This window comes from Triturus cristatus, chromosome 9 (genome assembly GCF_964204655.1).
Source record: "Triturus cristatus chromosome 9, aTriCri1.1, whole genome shotgun sequence".
Taxonomy (NCBI): Eukaryota; Metazoa; Chordata; class Amphibia; order Caudata; family Salamandridae; genus Triturus; species Triturus cristatus.
Genome location: NC_140592.1, coordinates 952,539,409 through 952,567,043, shown reverse-complemented (window position 1 = coordinate 952,567,043; position 27,635 = coordinate 952,539,409). Strand labels below are relative to the sequence as shown.

Here is a 27,635-nt window from a genome sequence, read left to right as displayed (position 1 = left end):
CATGCTGAGGGTTTGTAGCTGCCAGTGCACCTGGTCTCAGATGTTGACTGTCGACCATTTACTGCTGCCATAAGCATTTCTGCTCCCCCTCCAACTTCGCTGACCATGTAGTTATTCATCTGCCCTGATTTGTTTGTTTTTTCTAAAACTTGTTCGTCCCATTTCTGTTCACATGCTTACATTGCAGGGTACTACTTCCTGCAGCACTTGAGAGTGCTGTGTGGACGTGGTCTCACTCATGAGTGATTAATAAACTTGTTATTTATTCCAACTCCAGTGCCGATCTCTATTTTTTGGTTTTTGGACCCGTGGACAAGAGGGTGACCCTGCACCAGTGTGCCTATTTTTAGGCACATTTCCACAATGCTGTCCTGTGCAGCAAACATGCAAAGAGTCACTGTCTGGAGGAAATCAAAGCATTCCAACTTGTTTGCACCCATTCCTATCAGGCATTAGTATTTGATAGTAAGTCCAGTCAAGCTACCTTACTAGCTTGGGCTTTTCATGAAAAGCCATGGGTGTTGGTGGTGATCCTCCCCTAGAATTGCTCCCTTGACGCAAAGTTGCGCAAAATGGATTTGGCGCTATGAAAAGGCTACACCTTTTGCACTGGAAAGTAAATTCCTGCTGCCGCACTAACACCGATGCAAAGCATTAGTAAATCTGAGCATAAATGTACATACCAAGTGTATATGGCTTTATCAATACAGTTAAATGAATAAATATCATAATGTCCACACCACGTTTATAACTTTATCTGTAGATAATGACAAACTATTTTTACAAGGCATTTTTCTGATGAAGAGGTTTGAAACCTCTATTTGAGCTCTCAAACATGGATGTAAACAGAAAAGGCAAAAGTACTGTATAAAAGTTTAGGAGTCTTTGTACCCATACGTTTTATCCTACAACAGCCATGGTCTTTAAGTATTGTTTATTGTAATAAAAGCTAATGCTCTGAATGGATAAACAGTACCCCAATTAACTAGTAGTGATACAATCTTGCAGTGTGCTTTATAAATGTATAACCCCATTACTCTACAACCATTTACCTTCATAAGTACAGGGCTGGGCTGGCTTAGTAGTACTGTAGTATTTGGAAGGAAATTAGTTCTGTTTTAAAGTGAAGACACGTATATCCAAGCACAAGAGTACTATCCGAAAAGAAATATGAACCGTAATTTAGCAGTACATTGGACAGATCAGCGTCATAACATCACACAGCTACGGTTCTTGGTCCTTGAAATTGTTATACCCAAGGTTTCATCAGATCCTAACAAAATTCTACTACAACAAGAGACATTTTGGATAAAAAAAATTAACACCATGATGCCATTCGGTCTAAACGACGAGATGGAAATGAGCTGTTTTTATAGAAGATTTGGCATGTCCTTTATATAATACGAACACACTAAATTGAGGCCATTTTTGAATTTACATATCATCTGCACATATTCCCCATCTAATAGCATATCATGGAAAGATGTGTGTATTGTCTTCCATACATATGTTCCTGAATGTTAACATCATTGCATTTGTAGTGATATTTATGCATATTTGATAACTGCATCCAGTACATATTTTCTGGTTTAATGACACTGCACCGGGATACAGGTTAAAAATGATGTATTGCGGAACTTAAAAATAAAGACATTGCATAATCCACAGTTGTGATGCCACTTGCTACGAGTAACCCAATATGGCCGCCGTTGAATGTTGGTGACATTCGGGGTTTGAACTTGATATGAATTTGGATCATTCCGGTTATGGCGCATTAGTTACTACATTTGTCTCAGTATGAACTTATAGGATCACGTATAAGATTGTAAATACGGAGTTCGGTTTCCCAAACACATTGAGATCTCTTGGGCAAGCAGTAGATATAAGATGGCCACCCAGCAGTATTAGTTAATGTTTTTTCTGTTGTCGAGCAGTCCGTTTTTAGTGTTCTTAGTTGCAAGACTCCAAATGTTCAGTTACACGAAGGTTTGAGTAACACTCGTCCTTGTTGAAGGAGCCTATGCATGTAGTAGTTTGACAACCACCGAATAACTGAAAGCAGGTTGGTGATTTTGGCAAACAGCGTATGAGACTGTTGGGTTGGTGACTAATAGTGTTGCTAATTGGCTGGTTCATTTTGCAGTACTTTCCGATGTTGTGTTGGAGAGGACAGAATCATTTTGGAAAATCGGTTGGGTCTGTTTTTTCACACGGTCAATAGTATGAGTGCGCGATATGGTTGTACATTGAAGTTAACTGCTGGTAACCCGATTACTGACGAGATATACTATTTTGTAGGGAAGGTTGTCTGTATGGTGTGTAAGTATGGCAGATTATATTTGTTGACGTGACACAGAATAATTATGATATCGGTTTTCGCATGAAGGTGCCACAAGTGGTGATGTTACTTAGTGAATGAGCTTGCGAGTTACAAACACATTAATTTCACTCGTTCGACGTGGTGAATTGCAAGGTGACATAGGTAGTTGTGCTCATTCCCACATGTTTAAATTATAAAAGATTTGGTGATGCTTCAATTTTGTAATGCTGTCTTTTACGTTCATTCAAATACAGTGGCCCCTGAAGAAGGGACTTTATGTTCCGAAATGTATCGGGCAAAGGCAACTTGCAAAGTGGAATACACAGATGAAGATTTCGTCAATTCCATATAAATAATGAAATAATGTTTGATTGATGCTGTAAAAAATTATATGACAAACAATATAAATCTTTATTTTGATGTACTGTGAAATTTGAGTTGAATACATGAACCATTGAAAAAACAAATTGGTTGTTTGTAAACTTTTCATTTAAACACTGTATACCGCATGGTTTAACATTGGTGAATAAGTAATGACATTTACGACACTGTTAAATACACAGAGCAGTGTACATAGGTTTTCAGGCACAATGTGGTCCTGAACATTTGTTTAGTTACTTCGGGGATACAGGCAGTTCCCCAATCCTGTGTGCACGCAACATAGAAGTACTTTGATGCAATATTCACCTTTCAAATAGTTAATACAAGCTGCCAAAAAATTCCCTTTGCTACTTAACTCTCTTACACTCACATAAAACAAAACTGCTAAGGGTCATATCCATTACCCAGTAGTGGATTAGTCCACATCAACACACCAACCCATTACTATTTGAACAGATGTGGAATAACTGAATAGATCTGCCACATACTGCTGGTCAACGGAGGACTCTAATTTAGTCCACCACTTCAAGTCTAGACTAGCTACATAGTATGACCATTTCTTGGCATCTCAAAATGACATTTAGATTTGGGATGACATTAAGAAAGTCCATCCCAGTAGATATCTCCACCACTTCTCCCTCAAACCTATACCTACTCAGGGCCATAAACTTTAAACAAAATATCTCAGAATAGACAACCCAGTGCAGTAAACAGCTAAGTGGACTATGAACAAAAGAAATACCAAAAAAGAAATCTGCAGAGATGCTCAAATCTGACAGTTTAATAAATCCATAAATTGTGCTCCTTTCTCTCACACTTCTTCATCCAATACACTGCTAAGAGCTGCGCACCATAAAATGATAATAGCACCTTGCTGGGCCTCAAGCACAACATGTGGAAGCACTTACCACAAAGTATCAAAACAAAGACAACATCCTTCCAACCACTCTTCCTACATGGTGTAGTGTACTACCCATGTAGGCAAGTGCTTCAGCGCTCCCATAAAGATTGTAAGCATTATATAAATGTCGCAATACAATACTTTTGTGGAGTGGAGAACTGACTACCATGTGCTTCTATGGTGGATATGTCAATGTCATCACCAGTTACTGTACCTGCAGATAGGAGCTGTCTGCAGAGAAGTCAATCTGGAGGACAAAGCTTGGGATATCTTTACAGTAGCTGATTCGGTTTAGTGAAGGGCCCAGTGTCAAATCATAGAAATCCACTGCATTCTCACTGGATCCCACTGCCAAGTACTGGGAGCTCGGACTGAATCTAAAGAGAAAGACAGTCAAAGGCATTCGTTAAAGTATACAGTCAGATTCTAAATCATTGTCAACCGTCAAGGTGATTCTTTGAAAAATCTTGTAATGAAAAAGAGGTACAGTGGTGTTTTTAGAAAAAGTAAGGGAAACAGCGTCTTAAGGATTATGGGTATAGAGATGACTTTTTGTGAAATATTTTTATTATTTTCTTTCATTGCGGTAACCCATCCAACCCCACGGCACCCAAAATGCGATCTTTCTTGGAATTTTGGTGAGACCATGGCCTTGTAAATGTGGTAGTTTAGCTTTAGGAAGGTTCCGTATCTCTGCTTGTTGCCACCATATTGAAGTAGTTCTTGTGATGACAATTCAGAGAAGTGGTTTAAAGGTCGAGCCCACGTAGCGCAATCCTGTAACTTTGCTCATCTGTGTCATTATATGACGTTCAAACTCAGCAACACAGTGACAATGAGACAGCAATACGTGTATGTTTTAAAAGGCATTGTCTGCTCCCCACAGCTTCACAACATGCACTTGGAGGTTAACAGGTTGCAGACATTCCTGAAGATTTTAGTTTTTTTAATGTAGGTACTTCATTTTCTATTAAGGCAAATAAAAACAAACAAGGGTCAACTAAGTGTTCTACTTCTCTTGGTGAGATAGCAGATCGGCAATCATATGGTTAGAAAGTACGGATACAGCCAGTTTAACTGAAACAAATGCTCCACCAATAACAAAAATGTTGCTTGTGTTACAAAATGTGTTGCATATACTTAAGTGATTGCAATCCAATGACATACCTAATCACAGGGAACGGACTGGGTCGAAAAAGTTACTGCCCTATTTTCACACAGAATATCATTGGTATTTTGTGGCTCTCTTACATTTTGTTACAAAAATAACTAAGTACCAGGTGTGTCTTCACTCCTTTTTTTGCTTTTTGCCTTTCTTATATCTTGTAATAATTGTTATAACGCAAATTGCCATTTCCGCATCTGCCGAAATTAGAATATTTTGGTGTTTTGTTATTGCCATCTCACATGTCTGTGTTGCATTTTAATGCGCTACTTCAGGTTTGGTACGGTTGAGATTTAGGATCATGGTAGAACAAGTCATTCTATAACTATGCTTACTTACATTATTTAACAGTTGACAGAAACCTGACAATTGTATGGTAAATGAGGGAAACCATCAATAGTAATGTTTGATTTCGACAGCACATTTCCATGATAAGGTACTCCTTCAGTAGCCCTCCATTAGGGATTTTACCCTAAGATCCAAGACAATTAGCAGTTGATGGTCCTTGTGAGGACCAAGTAACTCATGTATTGTTAGAACCGGCCCACGGTGAAGCTCAGAATAAGTCTTTGTTGACATCTGTGTAATTAATTTACAGATTTTGCAACAGGGGGCCTTTGTTTATTTTAATGCCAGAAGGAAGCAATCTAATCTCTATTGAAAGCAGATTCATGAGTTCTTGCCCCACCACTGTGGAGCCATGCACCCATGACTTGTCCATCTGGTGGAAGCGATGGAGAGGAAACCAGAAGGTGGAGTCTGAAGAATCTTTAGAAGAAGTTGGTTTGTTAGACTGATTTTTTACCTAACACTTTGAAATCTTTCCTACTGCAAGCACCCAAGGCATCTTAAGATGTGTGAGACTGGAGTATGAGCTAAGTCTGTAGAATATCTTTTTTTTAACTTCAATCTTTATTGTTCAGGTTTGTAGCTACTTGGTCAGCTGCATTTTGGCTCACTAAAAGGCAGATAAGTGATAAGCTTACTATGGAAGGAAGGATCAAGTAAAGGACATTCTATAATGAACTTTGGAATTTATAAGGGAACCTACTACCACCTAAGACAAATTAAGCCAGTAAGGAAAAGAAACCATTTTTTGAATTAATAGTTAAATTCACATTTTTGTTCTTGTGCTATTAACTTGTGAATTCATGCTTGTTCAACAGTTTAGGATCTTTTATTTTTTTTTTAAACAAACTTTATTAAGATTTTTTATTAGAAGGAGCAATGAGTTACAAACTGCATTAATCACATTAAGTACATATAGGGCAGAGGAGACATCGCAGGCGTCTTGCGCCAACCTGTAAATAGTGTAGTATATTTATCAATACATTCATAAAATGTATCAGGTCGGCCTGAAAGGCCACCAACCATGCACATTGCTATGTACTACGTAACCATCCTTCAAGATACTTTACCCACGGGGAGCGGTGCCCACCCAACATCCCCCCAACTCCCAATCCCATCCAGAACCCACCCACCATAACCAAACCATGCCACAAAAAATTCAGTCTGAGGGCCGTAGAGTATTCCCCGGGGGTTCAACAGTTTAGGATAGCCCTTGGATGATTATCAGTTTTGGAAAACTTGGAGGGGTAAGTAAAGAATGTTGGTACTGAGGGAAACCAGTTTTTGGTTTGAGACCTAAAAGATTAACTTAAATATTGGGGGCTGAAGTCGCTCTACATCTTCCATCACTTGGACGCATCCTCAGTGTTATTCAGAGGTCCAGTATAAGATGGACAGTTTTGGATAACAGTGATATAGGAGCACCAGGAGAGATATAGGCCTCTGAAAATGTTAATTAATGGTTAGATGTAAATGCGAAAAAGGAAGAGAAACCGAGGAAAAGCATTTGGGACAACAGGGTTGATGGGGAAGAGGGTTGAGATAAAGTATCTTACTTGGTATCCTGTTCTCTGCACATAAGGGATGAGCTTTATGCACAAGCACTTCCTTGCAAATTAGTGCAGTGTCAGTGCTGTAATCCAGCCCAGGGCTAGACGGTTAGGGGTCAAGGCATGCAATTAAGTTTCAGGAGGGTTTGTAGTTAATAGATGCCGTGGCTGGAGTATATGATGGGTATAGGGGTTGCTGTCCAGATGTGTCAAGTGTACCTTGATGTAGAAAGGCTCCAATACCAGAATACCTAAGGATTTAGTGCAACCCATCATGATTGATGGGCCTGGAGATGCGGGAAGGCAATCACTTGTAAACCCAAAGTTTATTAGAAACCTAAGGATATTATCCTGGAATGTAGCCAGCCTTAAGTCTGAAATCAATTGTGAGGAGTGGGGGAAGTTTGTTGACACCTATAATATGTCTCTTTCAGGAGACATACGCTACAGTCCAAGCATACATGGGCTTGGGCTTTACTAGTTACAGTGTAGAAGCGGTACCATCACCTAAGGGCAGCCCGGCTGGGGACCTTATCATCTGGATTAAGACCCATCTACATTGTACCGTTAAAAGGCTTGATACAAAATCCACTAATTTCCTATTCCCGGTCCTCAAAAGCACCACTACCAAGGCTTGGATGCTCTTTGTTAATGTTTAAAATAAATTCCCTTCACAGCACCAGACTCACCTACCATACTAGAACTAGACACGTTTCTAGGAAGAGACAGGGCTCTGAATAACCTAGTGCTTGCTGGGGATATAAATACTACTTTTGAGCCCCTAGAAACAACCTTGAATGTCACAGATGAGGAGGATGCTGTGAGGGGTATCCCGAGCTTAAGACAAAATAGACCAGTCATAAATGTGAGGGTAGAATTCCAAGTAGCTTCTCTCACTTTTAAGTACAGTCTAAGGGCCTGTAATGGCGGTTCTCTTTCTGATAAGGAGTCAAGACATACATTTAAAAGAGCCAACTGTAAAACACAGATTGATTACATCCTGCTGGATGTACTTCTGTGGTGCAAATTTTTAGATATGTGGGTCATTGAGAAACTTGACAGTGATCATAACGCCCTATCATTAGAATTGTTGCATATGCTCACCCTCCTCAAGCCTCGTCAGGTAGAACTTTCGATAAATCCAATTGTTGTGAGCAGTGATAAAAAGAAGGTCAAGTGACCATGATTGAAAAGAGGGATGAAATTCTTGCGCAAATATATAATATTGTTGCAGACTCACTGGTGGATCTAAGCAAATGTTCCATGGAAGCTCAACCTACATTGGACATATTAACCAGTCTAACGGCACAGATTAAAAAGTTGGTTTTAAGATGGGTAAACCCAAGCTATATAGCTCCAATAACAATGGGTGGTATGATAACTGTAAGGTAGCCAGGCCATAACTGATGGCAGCTATTAAAACTGGCTCTAGGAATATGGTTGCCGCAAAAAGGAAAAATTATAATCTGGTCCAAAATGAGGCAAAAAAAGATCTAATGAGGGATACTGGAGAGATTTGTATACTTCAGCACTAACTAAAGATAGTAGACCATTCTGACACATACTAGCTAAAGGAGCCAAAGAACAAACTGCAGAGAGGGACTACTATATACAGTCTCAATTCTGGGTAAACCATTTTAATTTGTTATATGCAGCGGAGAACAATACGAGCCCAGGGAGAAGCGATCTATCATTAGAGGTCCTTCCTGATAGAGCAAGGGATGTAGACTTGCCCAATTTCACTTTGGAAGAAACCAAGATGGCACTTGTTAATGTAAAGAAGGGCAAAGCTGCTGGCTTAGATAAAATCCCAGGAGAATTCTATCTCCAAACCTGAGGTCTGGAGTGTGATCCTCAACCACAGTTTTAACACGATTTTATGGGGTGCAGAAATCCCAGATTCTTGGCTGGGTGCAGAAGTGATACCAGTGTTCAAAATGGGGGACAAAAGCAATTCAGCAAATTATAGGCCTATTAGCCTGATTGATACGGCTCAGAAACTATTTTGTAAGCATTTGCTAGAGAGGCTTCAAGACTGGATAAGGGAAGGACAAAAATGATCACCACTACAGACAGGCTTCAGAGAAAATACGAGCACTGTTGACCAACTGTTCAGGTTTTTACTGATATTGTGGAAATACGTGGTCATCAAGAAGGAACATTTATATGTTGTGTTTGTGAACTTACATGCCGCATTTGATTTAGTCCCCCACAGGAAACTGTGGAAATTCCCAAAAATAGGGGTGTCGGGATACATATTAGAGATTCTTGTTAGACTCCAGAGGGACAACTATGCCCAAGTTAGAAGGGGAAGAGTGGTGAACTCCCTGACTGGATAGGGGTGAACAGAGGAGTGTGACAAGGGTGTGTACTGGTGCCCACTCTGTTCACCCTATATATTAATGGCTTAATCGAAACACCATCCTATTGCAGAGGTGATTCGCCCAAGTTATCTGGTCAAGCAGTGGCATCTCTGCTCTTTGCAGAGGACACCCTACTCGTCACTAGGAGCCCGAGGGGGCTGCAAAATTTATTGGACCGCTTTTTAGCATCTTGCAGGGAATTTGGGTTGAAAATTAATGTCATGAAAATAAATTCAGGCTTTCAATCCACATAAGTCATTCAGGGGCACAGTTACAATAGGTGATCTGCCATTAGAGCAGGTGAAGTACTTTGACTATCTGGGGATAAGGTTGACAAACTCATTATCTTGGGCCCTTCAAGTTGCAAAGAGCCAATTATCACTTAAATATGTGAGTCATGCATTAATAAAGCAATTGAAAGTGTCAAGCTTAGGCCTGTTTCCCCATTTATCAAAGTTTATCAAGCCAAGGGTGTTGGAGCTGCAGCATATGGCACAGAGCTATGGGGTCAAAACAATGTAGGGGTGATTGAAAAAACGGAGAATGTTTTCATGTGATCAGTCCTGGAACTTCCCGAAACGCCCCCCAGACTCCCATGCACCAGGATCTGGGGCTTAAAAATGTAGCACATATTATTGCCTTTAGGTCCCTCGCCTTCTAGATACGAGTGTGGTCAAATAATTCTCCACTTCCTTTGAGACATTCATTGCTTGATGTGATGACATTAGACACCAAAGGAACTATCCAGTTGTTAAAGTATATAAAGAGCTGGATGTTTAAACTGGGTATGAGCGAGCTCTGGATTAATCCGTAAAGTATTGAAAAAAATCTGGTTAATCTAAAAAGGAGATATTAGGACCACATTAACAAGTACCGAGGAGCTAACTAGGAGGTTTCTGGATTTTAAGGATTGTATGCATCAAGAAAAGTTTCTGAATATCATAGAATCTCCGTTAGCGAAATCCCTGTTTTTAAAATCCAGATACAGTATTTTGCCAGTTAATGAATTTGTAGTAAATGGACAGGCGTTAATATCTCGCACACTTGTCCCTCGTGTTTGGCCATTCATGAAAATGAAGAGCATTTCTTGTTTTTTTTGTCCTGAGTATATTGAGATCAGAAGAACCTGGTTAATCCCAATATGTCATTCTTTCAGCGAATCGGTTAAAAGATATTATCCGAATCCTCAGAAGTGATCCCTCAGAGTGGTTAGTCTCCTCCTTGTCCAGATACTTGCTGTATGCCTGGAGATTAAGTAATAGGAAGATGAAGCTCCTCACAAAATAACAGAAATGATTACATGCTGCATTGGCTAGTGGAGACTTTTATTTTATCTAATCAATGGAACTTTATTTTATTATGTTGGGATATCGTGTCCATTGAGACAAATATCGGGCTTATGATCCTGGGAATTAATTTTAGGAGTTGCTTTGTAATAGTCCACTTTTTTTTTTTTTTTTTTTTTATTTTTTTTGAAAAACCTTTATTTAAAAATCAGGACACAGCTATTCAGCCGACAACCCGGAGGTTCAGCAGCATCGATGGTTAGAAACAGTGATGCGTCCCCAGTAAAGTACCAAGAGAAGTGCAAAGGTTCAATTTTAAACAAACACAAAAAGCACAGCAAACCCCAGCAAGGCAAGAACACTAAAAAACCATGGTGAGAGCCCCCAGGGGAGGCCGGACCCCACTCATCTACCAGTTACAAGATAGTGTAAGGAGGAAGAGGGGGGACAGCAGAGGCCCAAATAGTTCACAAACCGGTCTGTGCTGGAACGAAGGTCAGGGGGAAAGCTGTTCCTCGGGCGGTTCCAGATCAGGGGCGAGACATATTCCCCCCCTGTATTGATTCCACCGCCCCCAGATGGCGTGCCACTTCCGGGGGCGGCCTCTCGAGCAGTAGACTGTCTTCTCCCTAAACATGCTCCAGTCCATGTTCTCTTTCCACGCAGTCAGTGTGGGGGGCCCCGAGGAGCCCCACAATCGCGCGATATCCCTCTTAGCGACCATGTTACCCAGTGTCACCCATTGGGTCTGCGCCTCATCGAGGTCAGTGGGCCCCCAGATATTCAGGAGACAGCACCGCGCCTCCGGCTGCAGAGCAATGCCTGTCACCTCCCCCATTACTGCATGGACTCCCCTCCAGAATTCCACAATGACACCACACTCCCAAATGATGTGCAGGAAAGTACCCACCATACCACACCCCCTCCTGCACAGGCCGTCCTCCGAGAACCCCATGTGGACCAGCCTTGGCCCCGTCACATACACTCGGTGCAGTATTTTAAGCTGCACCAGCCTCAGGCGCGACGGGATCGCGACCTCCTTAGGGGAAGAAACAGCTGACTGCCAATCCTCATCATCTAACTCGAGGCCATCCCTAGTCCACTGGTCCCTCAGCCCCAGAAGCATGTCCGCCCGGACGTTTATAAGTTTCTTATATATGAGCGAGATGGTGCTTTCGGGCATGTGGCCATCAAGGACCCGGTCCTCCAAGGGAGAGGACTCAGGCACCTTCTCACCCTCCACGAGGACTGATCGGAGGGCGTGGCGCATCTGAATATATCTGAAATACTCGGAGGGCCCCAGCTCATACTCAGTCTGCAACTCCTCAAAGGACTTCACCTTCCCCTTATGCAGCACATCACCCACCCTGGAGATGCCAATCAGGTCCCACTTATCAAAGCCTTTGGAATGCCAAAGCCTTCCCAATCTCTCCGATTCAAACAACGGGGTAGCGAGGGTGAGCTTATCCTTCCAGCCCAGCGAGTCAGTTGCCATCTTCCACACCCGCACTGCCACAGCGGTGGGCCCCGTGAGGGACGAGTCTAGGGATCGCGAGTACAACGCCCTGTAATAGTTACCACCATGCAGCAACCACCTGTCCATGGCATACCCAGGGCTGAGAGCAGGGCCATAAAGCCCATGATTGATCGCGCTCAGCTGTGTGGCCCAATAGTACCGACGGATATCTGGGAGCGCAATGCCCCCGTCGTACCATGGAAGCGTCAGCTTTGCAATAGCAATTCGCAGCCGCCCATCCCACAGCAACGTCCGTTGGAGGCCTTCGACCTCCCGAAAGTATTTGGCCGGCACCCAATCCAAGGTATTCTGTAAGGCGTAGAGAAAGCGGGGGAGAGACATCATTTTGAACAGGGCCGCACGCCCAACGAGGGAGAGCGGCAGCCTCCGCCAACCTTCAACATCGCGCCTCAGGCGTGCCAGGGGGGGGAGCAGATTCTTCTCATAGTGCACAGCCGAGTCCATGGAGATAAAGATCCCCAAGTACACGAAACCCTGATGGGCGATCTGTATCGAACATGTTCCAGGGATCGGTGGAACCTCGCCACTAAGAACATACAAGTACGATTTGCTCCAATTGATGACGAGACCCGAGTTCCTACCAAAAGATGTGAGTATGTCACAGACCACTATAAGTGACTTCTTGGGTGAGGCAAGATACAACAGGATATCATCGGCATAGAGCGAAATACGGTCCTCGTGTTCAGGCGACCACCGAAGGCCCCGTATATCCGGGTGCCAACGTATCCACGCAGCCAGCGGCTCAAGGGCGAGGGCGAACAACAGAGGCGACAGGGGGCAGCCCTGCCGAGTACCCCTTCCAAGCTGAAACGGAGTCGACGCCCGACCATTCACCACAACACTAGCTAGCGGCCCCTCGTACAGCAACCTCACCCAGCTCACAAAACCGCTGCCAAAACCGAACTTGGCCAGCACGGCCCACAAGTATGCCCACTCCACCGTGTCAAAGGCCATCGTGGCATCAAGAGACGCCACAATAGCCGGTTCACGCAACGTGCCCGCCCTGGCGATTACGCCATGAAGACGCCTAAGATTCAGTGCTGTGTTTCGGTGCGGGATGAAGCCGGATTGATCCGGGTGGACTAAGTCGCCAAGTACCCTAATCAAACGGGTCGCCAGGAGTTTAGCCAGAATTTTCGGCTCCGCGTTAAGAAGTGAAATAGGCCGATATGAGGCGCACTTATCGCGGGGTTTACCCTCTTTGTGTATGACCACAATCGACGCCAGTCGCTGATCCAACGGGAGGGCCCCACCCCCCCGCGCCTCCAAAAACATGGCGTGCAGGTGAGGGGCGACCCTATCCGGGAACAGCTTGTACAGGTCGATCGGCAAGCCGTTTGGTCCCGAAGCCTTACCCGAGTTTAACGCGCGGATAGCCCCCGCCACCTCGTCGACCGTTATGTCACCATCTAGATCATCCCTATCTATAGCAGAGAGGCAGGGCAACTCGATATCACGGAGGAGGTCACACGAGTCCTCGGTTGGCCTATCCGACGCAGAGGCATAAACCTTACAGAAATAGTCCGAGAAGCTCTTTACAATCCCCTCAGGTTCCACAATCGCCTCTCCCCTCTCTCCCGTCAACTCTGGCACCACTCTATTGACCCGTTCTTTTTTGTCCAGCCACGCCAGGAGTTTCCCTGCCTTATCACCAACATCATACAGTCGGCCCTGCTGTTCCCTACTGAGGGTCTTAGCGGCGTTCGTCACGAGGTCTTTATACTCAGTTTGCTTCAAACAAAGCTCATGCAGTGAGGACTCTGTAACCTCCTCCTCCATCGCTCCCTCCAGAGCCGCGATCTCCTCCTCCACCTGCAGAATCTCACCATCTCTACGCCTCTTGGCAGCCACTACTAGGGAGAGGGCCTCCCCCCGAAGCACGGTCTTAAAAGCTTCCCACAGCGACACTGCCGAGTCAACGGTTCCCTGATTGTCCTTGAAAAAATTTTCTACCTTCTTTACCAGGGCGCTGCGCATCTTGGGGTCTCGGAAATACCAAGGGTTGATAGGGGCCACCCTTCCTCCTCCCTCCCGACCTAGATCCAGCCGGATCCACACTGGCGAGTGGTCAGATATACCGCGCGCCATGTGCCTCACCTCGGATACCAACGAGGCATGCGCGGCCAGTGAGCAGGTAATCAATCCTGGAGAGGCTACCATGTGCCCCGGAGTGGATCGTGGACTGGCTCTGTGTGGGGTGCCGGAGCCGCCAGCAGTCTATCAGACCAAGCGTGTCTAGGAAGTCTGGAAGCCATTTCTGAGCCCCCCCTGTATCTCTGGGCGGGTGTCTATCCAGCAGGCCGGAGCAAACAGCGTTGAAATCCTCTCCCACCACAAGCATTCCCCCCGGGAGATCCAGCAGGGCCCTACCCAGATCTGCAAAAGTGGAGGCCTGCAGGGCCGGCGGGACATAAACCGAAACTAAAACCACAGCCCGTCCTTCCCACCGCCCCGCCACCGCCACAAACCTCCCCCTATCATCAACAATGGTGGAGTCCACCTCAAATGGCAACGAAGCTCTAACTAGGATGCCCACACCCCTGGACCCAGATGAGAATCCTGAATGTGCAATGAATTTATACCCCTTCCTATTCAGGGCATAGCACGTATTTCCTATTAGATGCGTCTCCTGCAGCAGGGCAACATCCGGCATTGATCGTTTCAAAAATTGCAAAACAATCCCCCGCTTAATGCGATCCCCCAACCCATTAACATTCCAGCTTATAACACTTAAGCCCCTACCCCCCATCCTCAAACGGAAAGAGGCCCACCCCACACCCGAGGAGCCACCATGGAACAGCCCTGGATATAAGCATCATGCCTTGCAGAAATAAACCCCTCAACAACAACCCCAAAATCCCTAAAACTCCCCACACCCTGCACCCCTGCTGCAGCTTACTAAGCCCCCCCAACTTGCAGTGTGCCTGTCGCCCTACAAAAACAAAAAGTCTACAAAAAGTACCCTAAGGGAGGAAAAGAGCAACCCTCGTCCTCCCGCAACCCTCCACAGTTACTGCACTCTATGCAAGTCTTCAAGTATAGTCAAATCAAGTCAGACCGGCTCCGAGATGTCAGCCCTGCCCATCCCGGCCACTGTCTCCATCCTCGGCTGTGTCGTCCCCCGTCCGTCGCCGGGGCAAAGCGTCCAGCCATTCGTCGGCCATAACAGGAGAGTCAAAAAAGAATGTCCGATCGTCGTGCACCACCCGCAGTCTGGCAGGGAAGAGCATGGCATACTTCAGGTCTCTTTCCCGGAGCCGCCGCTTCACCCCCAGGAAGCCCTGTCTCTGCCTCTGCACCTGCTGGGTGAAGTCCGGATAGAAATTCACCGACGCGTTCTGGAAGGGGACCGGGCCCGTCACCCTCGATGCTTGCAGAATAGCGTCCCGATCTCGAAAGTGAAAGAGCCGGGCCACGATCGGCCTCGGCGGGGCACCCGCCTTAGGCCTCCCGCCCGGCACTCTATGGGCCCTTTCCACCGCAAAGAACTTCCCAAGGCCCTTGGGCTTCAGATGGTTGAGGACCAAGTCTTCAACAAGCAGGTCAACCGAAGCCTCATCCGAGGACTCCGGGACCCCGATAACGCGCACATTGTTGCGCCTGGCCCGGCTCTCAAAGTCCTCCAGCCGGCGGGCGACGAGATCACTCTCGGACCTCAGCTTACGAACCTCGGTCTGCAGTTCCGTAACATCATCAGTGAGGCCCGTGGTCTTGAGGTCCAAGTTCTTAACCCGTTCATTCGTTTTGCCCAAGTCCGCACGGATCAGGTTGACATCCACCAAAATGGCATCCACCTTATGCGCCAGGGCCTCAAACTGCCTCCCAATCGAAGTCTGCATCCCTTCGAGCGCGCCCATGACATCCTGCAGGGAGAGCTCCGGGGCCACAGGCGAGTCCTCCTTCTGGGCATCCGGCACCTGGCTCGATCCACTCGGTGATCCCTTTTGCAGAGCATATCGGTCCATGCTGTTGACTTGGGTATAGGTTCCCCGCCTGGTAGACTTAGGCTTCTGCCGATCCCCTTCTGCTTTGCCCGACATGGTTGACTCCAAGCAGGTCGGTTCAGTTAAGACGGGTCCCTCTCAAGGAGAGGAATAAGGAGTGATCAGTTCTACCGTGGACCGCCAGAGTAGCCTGCAGAGCGTCCCCGGGGTAATAAATCATCCAGAGCTCTCCAGTAGCAGGGCTGACAAAGGGAGCGAAATCGAAAGTGAAAATGCGGGGACCTCCGTCCGACAGTTCACACCTCGCCTGGCCGTTGTTGTTCAACTAGGAGTCGGGCATCCAGCCAACTCTAGCCCCTGGCTTCCCCGGGAGATAGGCCGCAATCTTCCGCCAGGTGTAAGTCCGGTTCCCGGTGGACGATCCGACCGCGGGTAGCATCAATCGCCTCCCTGACCAATCATCTACACGATGCCATGCATGCAGACAGGATTAGAGACAGGATAGTCGACGGAGGGCGCGAGGGTCTCGGGAGCTCTAAGCTCACGCGGCCATCTTGGTCAAGCGCTAGGCTCCTCCCCGTAATAGTCCACTTTTAATCTTTTTGGCCATCTTGTATTAGAATTGTATATTTCTTAGGTCTATTACGTTTATTATCCTAACTTACAGGTTTTTATTGTTATAACGAATGAATGAACAATGGTAAATTATTGTATATGTATATGATATTGATTGAGCTTTTGTGGTTTTTGCAAAACCAAATAAAGGTTTTTTAGTACTACTAGATGACTACTCAGTCTGGAATTCTTATTATCAATGAGAGCCCTTAAATAGATGACCTGTACAGGAGGATCACGTTAACATTAATTGAGAAGGAGACAGGATCCACTGTCTGAAGGCTTTAAAGTATGTACCAAAAGTAATGGAAAAATTAATGATGTTGAACTATGTAGGACAGTATATATGCATATTTCTTGAATAATATCAAAAGAGTATGGTTATCTGTGTGCTGCGATGAGCAAAGTAATTGGAGGAAGAATTTAGCCATGTATACTGTGATGGTTTATAAGTGAAAGGCTAGGGTAGCCCGAGGGGTGAGCCAGGAGAGGCATAATGGAGTAGAGGATTGAGTGATCAGGGGACACTCAACTGGGAGCCAAGGACTATAGGTTCCAGGATTCTCAGCACATTACGCTAAAGAGGTGGGGAGACCGTTTGAGCGCCATGAGGCGCAATTGTTTCTCCCACAGCGTGGCATGCTCAGCTGGGAGCCAAGCCTAACCGGCTCTAGGATTCCATGCACATTGGCTATGGAGGTGGGGTTGCTGTTTGAATGAGCGCCATGAAGCGCACTTGTTTCTCCCGCAGCGCGGGTCATACCTTGACAAAGATAGGGGCAAGAGTGGCCCATTCTAAGCCTGGCAAACCGAGGCTGGGCCACCCCTCTTCAGTTTTCTTTACAGACGTATTGAGGTGCTTTGTTGGAAAGAACAAGACTGACTCTTTTAATGGGTAAGCAAAAGGTTGTGGGCTCTCCGAGCCCTTTACCCGGCTCTAGTTCTGGCACTAGCACCATAGCTAAATTTATAGTAAGAGCTGTGCATGAGATGAGTAAAGAAACTGAGCTTGCAGAGATACATCTTTCCACCAACAACCTTGCTCTTTTTACACCTTCATTTCCTGGCAGCTCTATGGGTCAATTTTCACTTTTTGAGGGTAATTTTGGGAGCTTTTCAAATACCCAGGCGGTTGATCCAAAGAATGTTTTCTCTGTTGTTATGCCTATGTTTATGCGTAAAAGAAAGCTGGCAAACGCCCCCTAAGTGCCACAAAGAAAGTTGGAGTAAATACGGATGTTTAATTTATCTAATCAAGATGCTATAGCACATGTGGATTGTATGTGTGATAAGTTACCAAAATTAGAGAGAGGGGTCCTACTCAACCAAAGGGACAGGGCACCAGAAAAAGACACTTCTGTTAAAAGGAAAATCCCGTTGGACTTTTTAAAGCATATAAGAACACCTTACAATCATCTACCAAAGACTCAGTCATCAGCACCAAGTAGAAACCAAAAACATAATCCAAACTGTATCGTATATTTTTATTATTAGGATCCTTATAAATTCAATATATACAAAAAGGATAAAAAACATATGTATCATCAATACAAAAATATTAAAAACATTACATTCACAAACAAATGGGAGAATACATCAGATTCTAAAATGATCAACAACCCGATGAGTTCATTGATCACTCCAAGTTCATCAGAAAATGATATTAATAACCCTGGATCAATGTTCAAAACCGTTCCTTTTTTTAATCTAATTTTCTTATACTCAGAACAGGAGTTACTTGGGTGCTTTCTCAACCAAAGCGACGCGTTTCGGTGGTATAGTTTAAGTTCACCACCTTCTTCAGGCTTAAAATAATTATTCTATATCTCCCAACACATTCATCAGATATATCGTTTTTGATTTATGGAATGGAGGTAACTCTCATCCCCAAAAGCGTCTTCCTTCTTGGTTTTGCCGCACTACCAGATGTGAGAAAATAGGGACGTAGACGTCTTCCCTTTAAAAGCCTCTTTCTCTTATTGTTGGTACAGGAGGAGGTGAGTCAGCACTATCGGTTTGGTAAAAGAAGAAAGGAGCACACATGGAGACTTCTCAGTCCCGGCTGGTTAACCTGGAATTTAAAGTACATGAATTGATGGGTGCAGCCTCAGGTTAAAACTAGAGCCAATTTGGAAAACTATTGTTTTGAGGGCCTGAGCTCCAGTGGCCAAGACTACACGGAGACAGGAGTAAGTATAACCAGTGAGGTTGTATCCTCTGATTGTTATATTTGACTCACCTCCTCCTGTGAGTCAATCGGGTTGCAAACCAGTTTGCGCATGCTAAATACCGTCATACATCTGGCCCCAAGGCTCTATCAACTTTGACTGAATTTTGATTGAGAAATGGATTGTGTGGATTGGGATTTCCTCTAAACAGTTTGTGGGTGATATTACATGTGACAAAGGCATTAGAACCACTGGGCAATCGGGGATGAGGCGTTTCTCCAGCAGTGGGCAATTAGATGCCTAGCTCCACCTAGCATGTGGGCTATGAGTCGCCAGTTGGCATGTGTCATAGCTTGTGGAATCAGAGGTCGAACCCTATGATGACCTTGATGAGTGAATCTGGAAGTGGGTAGCCCACTACCCTTTTGTTATGTCTCAGGACCTCCTTCCTTAACCTGTGGGTACTTAAAGGTCTGTTAAATGTTGGCAGCTTTGATCAATATGCTAGAGCCAGCTGTGACCTATCTCATATCTCATCAGGATCAAATATGAGAGGGGATAAGTTGGGTAATTTCATTATGGAAAGGGTTTTGATTATCCTCCTGAACTAAGACCAGCTCCCAATCCTGTTCTTCTGACCTTCTTTGGCAGAGGCCGTTCATCAGTCACTGTTATCTAGATACCGGACTAGTGTGACTGTTAATAGCAAGACCGTAGACATGGGCATTGGTGATTATAATCCCTTTATCTTGACTATTGATTTTCCCGGCACTCAGATTACAATTGGCCCTGGATCTGGTGCTCCAGTACTCCCCAAGAATAACAGCCAGCCATTGGTCTGCAAATTGCATAACCCTACAATAATTTTAATAAACTTAACTAGGAATAACTTAAATAATCTTAGGGCAGTTGACCTAAGTCTCACTGAGACACAGGACTCTGTGTCTGTAGTTAAATCTTTATCGTAATATGCACTAAAGTGAGAATGTTGCTTATGAAACCTGCACCAGATTTCGAGGAGCTGACCCATAGGTGGTTCGATCCTGCATGCTCCTCAGCAAATTGTAATCTGCGACTCTGTTAAATGACTGACGCAGACTCAGTGACTGTGATTATTCAACTGGCCACGAGCATGTGCACTCTGGCCCTTTTATTAGCCAAGTCACGTCACTCATGACAGCGGTGATGAATGGGTGTGGGGTGTGTGTGTGCGCCCACTCCCATAGGGGAGTGGCTACTAAATCAGTGCCTGTCAAGACACTAGAACGTGTCTCGCAGGACACAACATTCCTCCAAAATTTTAATGAAAAACAAAAGCTCATTAGTTCAACCTGTAGAGATAAAATAACAACAAAATATGCACCACAGGTTCCATCAGCTTCTCGGGTCAGACATCTGGAAGCCAGCAGACAGGGACTGGTGACTCTACTGTGGCAGGACACTCTCAGCAGGTATTCATCATTTAACCTGATTGGTTCAGGATACAAACTCTTGCTTGAAGATGTCATCTGCGCACTAGGACCGCGCCAGTGTAAACATGTCCTTTAGTCCCACGTAACTTTTGTCCGCTGACCTGGATGATGGTATCTGGTGTGTAACAATAGTTCATTAACTAGGTGTGTCAAGAGCATGGTGGGAGTCCATGGTGAAAGTTCACTGGATTATTTCTGTCTTGCCTAAAATCTCTATTATGCTGTCTTGCTGTGTCCAGCAACCTGTCAGTGGGGCAATATCTCTTCCATCTCTCCCACCTGGGGAGGCCCTCCGTTGGGCTTGCCACGGGACTGCTGGTAGGCTGTGATGGGGCTGCGTGTGTGCCGGCTGGGGGCAGCTACAGACTACTGAGGAGGCAGTAGCCAGTCTCTCGCACAAACCTCAAGGGTGTATGGAACTTGTTCAGGACATGCTTTCGCTGCCGCAGTTCAGGTGCAGACCAGGTTAGCAGGTGGCCTCTGAGTCTTCTTGTTGGCTAGTTTGGCAATAGCGTAGGACTCCAATCAATGTGTATTAAAGATGGTGTCGATAGACGCACTTGAGGACTGGCATGGTAGCATTGCCAGCCGTGTGGTGAATCGGACGATGGCGGGTGATGACTTGCCTTGATGGATGCAGGCATCTAGTCTGGAGTCGATCACCTGAGGCAGGGAGTGGCCAGGTACCTCCATGTTCTCTGGGGAGGCACTTTCATTCATGTACTTGTACTTCTTGGGCAGTTGGGACTTTGACGTAGGAGTGATGAACACGCTGAGAAGCGTAAGGCTTGAGACTCGGTTCACGCAGGCTGTGCGGGTTACTCTCGGACTCCCGCTGAACGGTTGCCAGTTTCTTCTCGGGTTATCTCCCTCTTCCCTTGTTGTTGCTGTGTCAGGACTCACTCCTGTTGTAGCTTAGGTTCTCTTCATCGTCTGGCCCTGCCACTCACGACTTCCTCTTCTGACCTCAGTTGGTTGTCCAATTCTTGATGTAGACCCTCCGGTCACACTTTCACATGTCTTGCTGAGTGCGGTGTCATGCACATGGCACTGATGACGTAGCTGCCATTGGGCCTGGGCGACAGGTAGCGATGATTAACTAGGATAGGAAGTTACTGGATGGACGTCGTAGCCACGTGACTGCCTCTTCTGAATCTTGTCTTGCACCTCTGGCATTTGCGGTCAAGAGCAGGGATGCCACTCGACTCCAACTGCCGACCCTCGGGCTGGATGGTCCCACTGTGAAGTGATGGGAGCAACGCAGTTTGCGCTTGCTGCGGCTTACGTGTGGTCCTCCCTTGGTGCTGTTGCCAGGGCCGTCGGTCCGCCTTGGTGGCTGTCTGGTGTTTTTGGAATTGTCCTTGGCTTGTGGTGATACGAGTCCTTGTGCTTCTCCTGTTGTTGTCTTTGACGCACCTGCGTTTGTCCAGCTCTTCTGGGTGACACGATTTCCACTCTTCTTCTTCGCGTGCAATGACATGCACCCTGTTCTGACAAGGCCAACGGGGCCGTTGAACTTCAGTCGCTCTTCTCGGCTGCATGGCAAGCAGCCACTCATCTTGGGTGCTCCTTCTTCAGGCAGCTTCTTGGTGCTCCTACTCCGGGTGTTCCCTCTCCAGGGAATGGCTTCCACGGCCAGTGCTCCTTATTCTGGCAGCTTCTTGACACTCCTACTCCGGGTGTTCCCTCACCAGGGAATGGCTTCCACGGGCAGTAGAGAGCTGTGGTGGCGGCTGGCCACTTGTGGTGTACGACTCTCCTCTCCTCAGCCTTAGGTCACTGACGACGCCTGCTTGAGGCAATGTGAGGGAGGACACTGTGCTGCATTCGGCCCCTTCCGGGCCCCGTTGCTATTGCTGCTGTGGAGATGTAGGGAATCTCCCTTCTGGTTTCAGCAGTGCTTCTTTCCTTTGGAGAGGTCTCTTTTCCTCCTGAGCATTTGCCCATGTCGATGCACTTCTGGGTGCATGTGGCGTGCACCTCGGACGGCGCACTCTTCATCTGTTTGGGTGCCCTCTTCTGGCACCTCGCGTGCTTGCTGCTCCTCCCTGCAGCGTTAGTCGTTCACCGCTAGGGGCGTGTGGTGCGCTCTTCTCACTTGGGGTGGCATTGGGCCGCAGCTGCTGGCGCGCTTTCTGCACCAGCATTTCTTTCCCTTGGTGCTGCAAAGCGGGGAGGATGAGTGGGTTGTTAAGGAATCTGCAGCTAGATCGGTTTCTACCAGAAAAGGGGTTACTGAAGGTAAGTAACTTATTCATCAGATAGAGATATCTAGCCGCAGATTCCTTATCTTAGAATTAGATACCCAAGCAACACCCATCCTTGGAGGCGGGTCTGCGGATGGAACAGAGAAAAAGATCGCTGAATAGGACTAGCCGCTCTATAATGAGATAAAGACCAGGCTGTCTAAAGAATTATAGGTGAATCAAAAGAGATGCTCCACTAGAAGGACTGTGGAAAGCCTGCATGAGAAACATGTAGACAACATACCCACAACAGAGGAATCAGGAAGCGTTGGAAAAGAAAAACACTTCATAGAAACAATAATACTATGTAGCCCCGCCAAACATTATCAACCCATTACTGGGCAATGCTAAAGGACCAAGGACATCAGCCCATATCACTGAATTAGAGCACCAGCTCTTTGTTGTGGGAACTAGAACGTGATCTAACCCCACCCTGTGACACGAAGGAGAATGAATCTCAAAGCACAACCATGAGAGAGACATCCCTACAATGCTGAACAAAAGCATTGCAAGTGGAACAACAACAAGGTTTGGTAGAGACCCCTCTCCGACGGAGAAAACCCTCCTAGAGAGAAGACAACCCTCTGGATCTATGTAATCTAGAAGTCTAAAGGAGAAGGGAAAAGAAAATGCATAAGCAACAACCAACTCATGGTTAAACTAGAGCCTCAAGAGAAGCATAGTGACAAAACCAGATACATACTCCCTATGGAAGTAGTTCAGTACAAACATACTTGCAATATTTACCTGTATATATGTGAACACATATTACGCATCTATCTATCTATCTATCTATCTATCTATCTATCTATCTATCTATCTATCTATCTATCTATCTATCTATATCTCAAATCCAATGCTCACTCCCAGGTAAGAATGAGCAGGATACAGCTCTGGGTTAACTTCAAGTGGATTTATTTAGCATATCACAGCGCGTAGTTCCAGAAGTCCATGAAACGCTTGGTAGACGCATTTCAGTCGATGTGGCTTTCCTCAGTGCCGGTTTCACAGGCTGGTCCATTTACCTGGGATTCATTTCGGTGTAAAGATATTGCAGTGACCACTCCCAATGGAGTAATCTCTTCGCCCCTCCTCCTGCTTTAAAGGTGTACTAACTCGCACTCACACTCTAGGCAACTCTATGCTGGTTCATGTAGTCCTACTTGAAAGCCCATTAAGTAACTGGGGGATTCCAAACACCCAGTGGTGTCCCAGTGATATTGGCTACAGACCCTACTCTGCCGCAGTCACCGTGGATATGGATCTAAGGCTTGTAGTCCCAATTTCAGGCAGTAAATACTGCCTCCTCTCTCCCCGTGCAGAAATAATTACTCTGTGGTGATGAATCTGCCAGGGGGGGCGACGCGTCACATTTTCGTGCAATGTCCAAATTGCCCTGGCTCACACGTTGCACCAGAACGAGAGGGCGTGCCGATTGCCAGTGCCTGCAATATTGGCCAAACATCAAATCCAATGCTCACTCCCAGGTAGGAATGAGCACGACACAGCTCTGGGTTAGCTTCAAGTGGATTTATTTAGCATATCGCAGGGCGTAGTTCCAGAAGTCCATGAAACGCTTGGCAGACGCATTTCAGTCGATGTGGCTTTCCTCAGTGCCGATTTCACAGGCTGGTCCATTCCCCTGGGATTCATTTCAGTGGAAAGATATTGCAGTGACCACTCCCAATGGAGTAATCTCTTCGCCCCTCCTCCTGCTTTAAAGGTGTACCACCTCAGGCTCACACTCTAGGCAACTGTATGCTGGTTCATCTAGTCCTACGTGGAAGCCCATTAAGTAATTGGGGGATTCCAAACACCCAGTTGTGTCCCAATGATATTGGCTACGCACCCGACTCCGCCGCAGTCACCGTGGATATGGATCTAAGGCTTGAACCACTTGCAGTCCCAATTTCAGGCAGTAAATACTGCCTCCTCTCTCCCGTGCAGAAATAATTACTCTGTAGTGATGGATCTGCCTGTGGGGGGAGGGACGCGTCGCATTTATATATATCATCCCCATTGGGGAAGCACCCCCCCAGCCACCCTCAGCAAGCGGGGAGACTGACCAGTGTAGGAACAAGGAACCCCACAGAACAGAGGTATCCATCGAAAGATAGATTGGTAATAGACCAAAGATGCAACAGAGTAAAAATTATAGATATACAGATATTAATACCAAGCTGGTAATCCAGCAACATAATACTGTATAAGAGGAGAGAGTGAGTGGAGGAGCAGAAACCCACCCCAGTATAATAATGGCAACCACCCATGAGCCAACACTATAGGCTCATGAGGTGGCTAACAAGAAATCAAACGAAAACTGCAGGTGTGAAATCCTCTGTTATGAAGGGAATGAAGACCACTACCAGAGTCCATCCAAAGGTATAGTCAGAATCAAGGCCAACACACATAAGCCCCCAACCTGATAATGATTTCCATCTAATAGACCGAGATATTAGGCAGCAAGAACTGACTGATGCTTCTTGATAAAAGATGGAGTATCACAGCCATGAATTGATCAAGCCACAAAAATGGAAACGCTGAAAACAATGGATGGCAGTGCATACTAGCACGACAAGGATTGAGGTCAGCAAGAAATGTCTCAATCTGAGACACAATGTATTCACGACTAAAAAAGGGAAAACAGACCCACATCCTTTAAAGGAAGAGAGGGAGGACAGACTTAACAATTCCTCCAAGCAGACAGAATTCACGAAATAAGGTGGAAGTGCTTTAATGGAGAAGAAACTTAGGGAAAAGTATGGTAAGGGAGACCCCAGTCTCCACAGAAACCAGTTCTCAAAAGAATGGAACCATAATGTCGAAGGGACACACATTCCAGAAGGATAACTTAAGATGACACAACATCGACAAACGAGAGGGGTGAGATGGCGACATCTGAAGAACAACCAATACTGTAAGAAAATGCCATGGCTGTGAACAGAATTGGTAAACAAATAATGCCTATAGGAAAAAAGGGAATAAAGCATTCCAGAATGTGACAAGAAACAAAATCCTCTCCAGGGGGGAAGAAGAGAACAGGCAGCAAGGGTGTTGGCACAGGACCAAGGCCACCGTGCGTTAGTGGTGAGATCTGAGCCATTGCCTTAGATGGGCCTTTGATACCCAATGCATCACAGAGTTATAGTCTACAAGGAACTAAAGAGATCAGTGGCAGGAAACCATCTTGCCAATGCATAATGAAACCCGAACAACATGTGCCAACTCACTAGAAAAGGCTTTAGACCCGAGCAAAAGTTCTACCTAGGCCAAGGATCCTGCTCCTCGTTTCAATACCCCCTATATGGAAAGAAGGATATCATTAAAGGAAATAAATGTTTCATGGATGTAAAAGGTAACCCTTAGGAGGGTCAGGCATGTCGGATTCTCCAGGGGCCGGGCGCTGTCTGAGAGAAACCGCGCAATCCACAGGGGTCCTTGTTTCGGGCATAGCCCAAGCCACCATCAGAATATCAAAAAGAGCCTCACTATAAGAAAGCACCAACTCTACCCCTGATAAGCCTTGAATAGGATGCCAAGTAAAGGATAAGTCGACATTACCACAGAAGGAAGTGTCACATCCAAAACGACAGAAACTCATCTGAGCATATCTGTGAGAGAGGAACTTGCCTCCATGAACAAACCAGGAGGAGACAGGAGACCCGACGCCGGGGAAGACTCCAAGCCACTGGCTTCCTCCAACTCAATCAACCAGCTAGACTCTATAGGAGGTTGCACAGTGCCTTCTATGGGATGGAGAAACTCCAAACCCTCTCCATCACCTCCATCATAGTGTTCCTCAGAGGGAAAAACAGGAGGGATGGTTTCGGAGACAGGTGGCTCCACTGATGCTGCAGCCGACGCCGAAGAGGTGACGTCTCGGAGTCAGAGAGGGGAAGTGGTGGAGCGTGTCATCTAAGTCGGTAGGCCAGACACAGATGCCTAAGGTGGAAACCCTTAAGGGCTGTGCAACGGCATCGAAATGGATTTGGAATCCGGAAACCTGACTGTAGCCAAAGGCAAACTCACTGGCGTGGGCACAGTCACAGCCTTATGCACCTCCTTGGGGCTCGAGGGCGCTCCTGGGGAAGGCGAAGACCCAAAAATACAATGAAGAGAGTTGTAATACTCTCATCCGGGTCAGAGTCGCCCCGGGTCCAGGGTAGGCTAGAAGGCATGGGGTAGACTCATGGACCGACTCTTCAGCTGAGATTGGGGGCAAGTCTTATGTGGCAAAGTCGGTTGATGCTGCGACTTCGACTGCCTGCATTGAGACTTACCTTGGGATGTCGATGGAGAGAGACGTCCACGGGAATGGCTCCTGGGTCAGACCTGCAGCTGGTCCATGGATGTAGATGGGACATCTTAGAAGACTGCGACATCCACGCCGCTAGAAGCTTCATCCGACATTCCTTCAGTGCCTTCAGTCAAAGCCGGTCACATGAGTCGCACTCCTCGTAGTCCTGATGCTCCCTTAGGCACCACATACAAATAGAGTGAGGGTCCATGGCAGATATTTGTCGTCCACAGGACCCACAAGGGTTGAACCCCAAGGATGTTACAAGTTGTTTAAAGGCACATTGTTCCTTTCAACAAAACCGTGGAGGTAGGTGAAAAAACAGCCTGAGGAACCGCTGATCACATCTGCTTTGTAAGCTAGGAAAAGAAGAAACTGACACCAGCATATCAGAGGAGGGCTTATATGGACTCCTTTGATGTCAAATCCCGAGGATGATGTCACTACGGAGTCACTCAACGCCCTCTACCAACGTCCAGAGGTACTGCTGACGTCTGGGGATAATTCTATGATGAGGAATCTGCGGCTACATTTCTCTATCAAGAGATAGTGGTACTCCCAAAGTTTTTGTATTCATTCCTCTACCTCCCACTTCCGCTCACAGCCCACTTTAGAAAAAGCCTACGGTCCAACCTGATCACTCTGGCATGGGTCTGCAAACAGCCCTGTGTGGCCTGGTAAAGGCTGACTCTCCCTTTTGAGCAGGGTAAATTCTGCACCCATGATACAAACCTTTACTACTACTGTGCTCGGGCACGGTTTGCTAATTTCTGGTTGCATCCCACTCTATTTCAGTCACACACATCACCCAGACATGATCACATATCCGCCTGCCCTCTGAACCCTACCATATACCTGCCCATTCTGACAAACTCAGGCAGTGATTGATACTGGGCTTGTATGACTTGGACAGGATGCGCTCGGGCAGAGGGATTGACTGTTTGTATGCCCCGAATATTGCCGACTTCTGCAGCGATTACGAATCCACAACTTTTGGGACCTTACTTCTGAGGGCCAATTCCTAACCCCACTACGCATTCTT

General features: G+C 46.2%; 1 protein-coding gene across 1 annotated transcript in view; it reads right to left on the bottom strand.

Annotated features, from left to right (window-relative positions):
- EML5 (EMAP like 5) overlaps positions 1-27,635 on the bottom strand; it is a 1,456,757-nt gene that overhangs the window by 99,815 nt on the left and 1,329,307 nt on the right. The window contains exon 38 of the mRNA XM_085626574.1: positions 3,817-3,979. Coding sequence (XP_085482700.1) covers positions 3,817-3,979 — 163 coding nt within the window. The remainder of the gene's footprint in view (positions 1-3,816; positions 3,980-27,635) is intronic.